Here is a 3,464-nt window from a genome sequence, read left to right as displayed (position 1 = left end):
GAGAAGAGAAGAGAAGAGAAGAGAAGAGAAGAGAAGAGAAGAGAAGAGAAGAGAAGAGAAGAGAAGAGAAGAGAAGAGAAGAGAAGAGAAGAGAATGAAGAAGAGAATGAAGAAGAGAATGAAGAAGAGAATGAAGAAGAGAATGAAGAAGAGAATGAAGAAGAGAATGAAGAAGAGGAAGAAAGAAGAGGAGGAAGAAGAAAGAAGAGGAGGGAGGAGGAAGAAGAAAGAAGAGAATGAAGAAGAAAGAAGAGGAGGAAGAAGAAAGGAGAAAAAAATACTGCTTATATTTATTATACGAAACAGAAAAATTTTGCTCAAAAAAAGGCAGCAACCCTGCAGCAAGCAGTTTGCTGGATTTCATAACACATCTCCTATTTTTAGGCAAACTGATAGCAAAAGCACCGTTTGCTTTGCAGCAAACTTCCAAAGGTTATCCACTCAGGCTGGGTGTTGKGCTCCATGGCAGGACCATGCCAGTCAACCCCAGCACCTCCACTCCCAACCTGATGGCAAAACCTTCACAGCACTGCTCTGTGTGCCTGGAAAAAGTGACAGCTTATAAAAATCCTTCTATTCCAACAGGAAACTGTTCTGTGAGGCAGAGGAGAAASAAGAATTGAAGCTTTGAGGAAGAATGGTGTCCTGAGCATTCCCCTCCCCTGCTGCTGCCAAACTCCAGTGCACGTGGTACCCAAGAACATGACCTGGCTGAGCAATGCCATTAGAAACAGCCACTAATTCAAAAYTTCTTTCCTGAGAGTTTGCAGCCATCCCTGGCTCGCACAGAATAACCCCTTCTCGTTAAGTGTGCCTCCACACTTACCACARATAAAGCAAGTGGTTTTTAAAATTTCTTCTTTCTTCTGTTTTTCACTCCTTAAATCAGCAAAAGTGTCGATGATCACCCCAAAGATCAGGTTCAGGACAATGATGATGACCATGAAGAAGAACAACAGATCATAGATCACTCTAGCAGCAAAAAGAGGCTCCTGCAAGGTAGACATGTGGATTATAATGTGAATTATAATGTGAATTATAATGTGAATTATTAACAGCCCAAACAGGGGCACATCTCACCCTCATTACCACCCTGCCCACGGCCCTTTCCCTGAGAGTCCCCACTGTCAGTGCTCTCCAAGGGTAACTCACAACTCAAAACATTAATTGGAGCTAAAATGCAAAACTAAAATGCAAAATCCCTGAAAGAAAAGCCAAATTAGTCATCTGTCAGTGTGAGGTCTCTGCAGAGATGCTGTTCCTGTGTCCAAGATTTTGGACTTCTCTTGCTTTCACAAGAAAAAAATCTCTTCCCTCACACAGTGAAATTGGTTCTCACCCCTCCCTGAAAATTATATCCTTATATTAATCTGCTGTATATCAACAGAGGATCAGTGTGGACCATAAATTCTTTTACTGGAATTTAATACCATTAATTTCATTTAACAACCCTATATATGAACACTAAGCTGGACTTTTCCATACAGATTCCATATTTATTGCAGGCCTGAATGCCCAACCCCCATTTTCACAATCATCCTGTCAGTCAAGTGCCAAACTGATTGTTAAGAATTATGACCTTTGTAAGCTGAAAATGAAGCGAAGTTTTAGGAAAAACTTTGAAATTTCAGGTAAAACAAAAAAGCACTGGCTCCCAAGGTGGCTTTGAGAGCCTGAGCTTCAGAGCACAGAATCAGCATGGAATTATGGARTGGTTTGGGTTGGAAGGGACCTTAAAGTTTGTCCAGTGCCACCCCTGCCATGGCAGGGACATTTCCACWGTCYCAGGGGAGAGTTTCTTCCTAAATGATGGACACAAACACSTTCAACAGCAGCTCCGGGAGAGCTTTGGGTGCTGTGGAAAATTCCTACAGCTGAGGCTGGTCCTCACAGCTCCCAGCCCATCCATCCTTCCTCCCCCACACTGCAGCAGCCCAGCCTGCTCCCCTGCTCTCATCCAGCCCATCTGACACCCCACCTTTCCCCAGGGATGTCCCACACAGATTTGTGGCACCCCCAGGCACCGCAGCATCCTCCTGTGCCACCTCTCTTGCCATCTGTACCCATCTCCTTCCTTCACTGCTCAATCCCAGCACAGMCTGATGCCCCCCAGCCCTGCTCTGGACACCCCAAAGCTGCAGAAACCCTAAAGCAGCAGAGCAGAAGGTGTAGGAAGCATTCAGTGGGATCCCCGATGTGAGTGCGCTCCTCCCCGCTGTCCCCAGCCCCACACACACGGGATGGGATCGGGATTGGGATCGGGATTGGGATCGCTCCCCCGCCCCCAGGCAGCAGTAATTTACCTCTTTGGAAGGTTTCCTGAGCACATCACCTACTCCACCCCCGCTGCGGAGCCCGTGACTCAGTACAGTAACAATGCACATCAGCAGCGTCTCGCACGTATGCTCCTTGTTCTCTTCCTCCAGCTCCTCGCCGATCAGCTCTGCGAACGCAGCAAGCAAAGACACGTTTCACAGCCAAGATTAGCTCGAAATCCTCCTCTCCATTCTTTGCTGGTTGTGCTCTCTCTCCCCCCCTCAGACTGCCAGCCTGGGAGTTTGTTCCCCAAATAATCACGGAACAGTGTGGGTTGGAGGGATCTCTGCAGTTCACCCATCCAACCCTGGAGCAGGGGGCACAGGARCGTGTCCAKGTGGGTTTGGGATGGYTCTGGACAGGGAAACTCCACRATTCTCTGGGCAGCTSCTCCAGGGCTCTGCCCCTCTGTGGAAAGCAGCTCTTCCTCGTGTTGAGGCCAAACCTGTTTTAGTTTCTGGCCACGGCTCCTCATCCTGCACTGGGCACCACTGGAAARGGTCTGGAGCYATCCTGTGACAGCCCTTGRAYRTTCTGTGTGGGTTGGTGGGATCCCYTCTCCATTTTCCCTGGACTAACCCGGCCCTGAGCAGTCTCTCTCCACGAGGGGGATGCTCCAGACCCCTCATTTTCTCCGTGGTGTCCCCTGGAGCCCCCCTGGGCACAGATYTCCTCGCTGCCCCCTCTCCCCAGCAGCATTTCCCTTTTGTGCCTGCACTGCTGCCCGTGGCTCGGTGCAATCTCCTCCATCCCCGCTCGCCTGCACAGCTCCCATCACCAGATGCCTGTTTATACAGAACCCRGGCTTTCTGACAGCTCAGAGGACAAAGTGTTGCCTCTTCCACTCTCCCCTGGTGCCTGACAGATTGCACAGCCTTTGGGCTGCACTCAAAATGGCAACTTCCACTCGGAGCTTTCAAATGGCTAAAATATCACTGCTTGTGGAAACAGCATTTTGCTAGAAAAGCAACACACTTTTTCTGACCTTCCCTTCGCTTGGCTCATGGCTCCAATTTCACTGTTTCGCTTGCAGAGCTGCTAGAATTGATTCCCTAACCTCATACACTCCCCCCTGGGCCATTTGAAAGTCCCACGACTTTTATTCCATCCCCAAAACGCTCCTGAGCAGATCCCACCTTCCCCCAGCC

At 49.0% G+C, this 3,464-nt stretch overlaps 1 protein-coding gene across 1 annotated transcript in view; it reads right to left on the bottom strand.

Moving 5' to 3' along the window:
* The window catches only part of ITPR1 (inositol 1,4,5-trisphosphate receptor type 1), a gene marked incomplete at its 5' end in the record, with an annotated part of 113,929 nt that overhangs the window by 16,830 nt on the left and 93,635 nt on the right, over positions 1-3,464 (bottom strand). The window contains 2 exons of the mRNA XM_057383646.1: positions 827-992; positions 2,304-2,443. Coding sequence (XP_057239629.1) covers positions 827-992; positions 2,304-2,443 — 306 coding nt within the window. The remainder of the gene's footprint in view (positions 1-826; positions 993-2,303; positions 2,444-3,464) is intronic.

This window comes from Malurus melanocephalus, unplaced genomic scaffold (genome assembly GCF_030028575.1).
Source record: "Malurus melanocephalus ecotype Western Australia unplaced genomic scaffold, MMel_1.1 scaffold_648, whole genome shotgun sequence".
In the NCBI taxonomy this organism is placed as follows: domain Eukaryota; kingdom Metazoa; phylum Chordata; class Aves; order Passeriformes; family Maluridae; genus Malurus; species Malurus melanocephalus.
The sequence above is the reverse complement of the archived record's forward strand: the minus strand, read 5'-3'. Positions and strand labels throughout refer to the sequence as shown.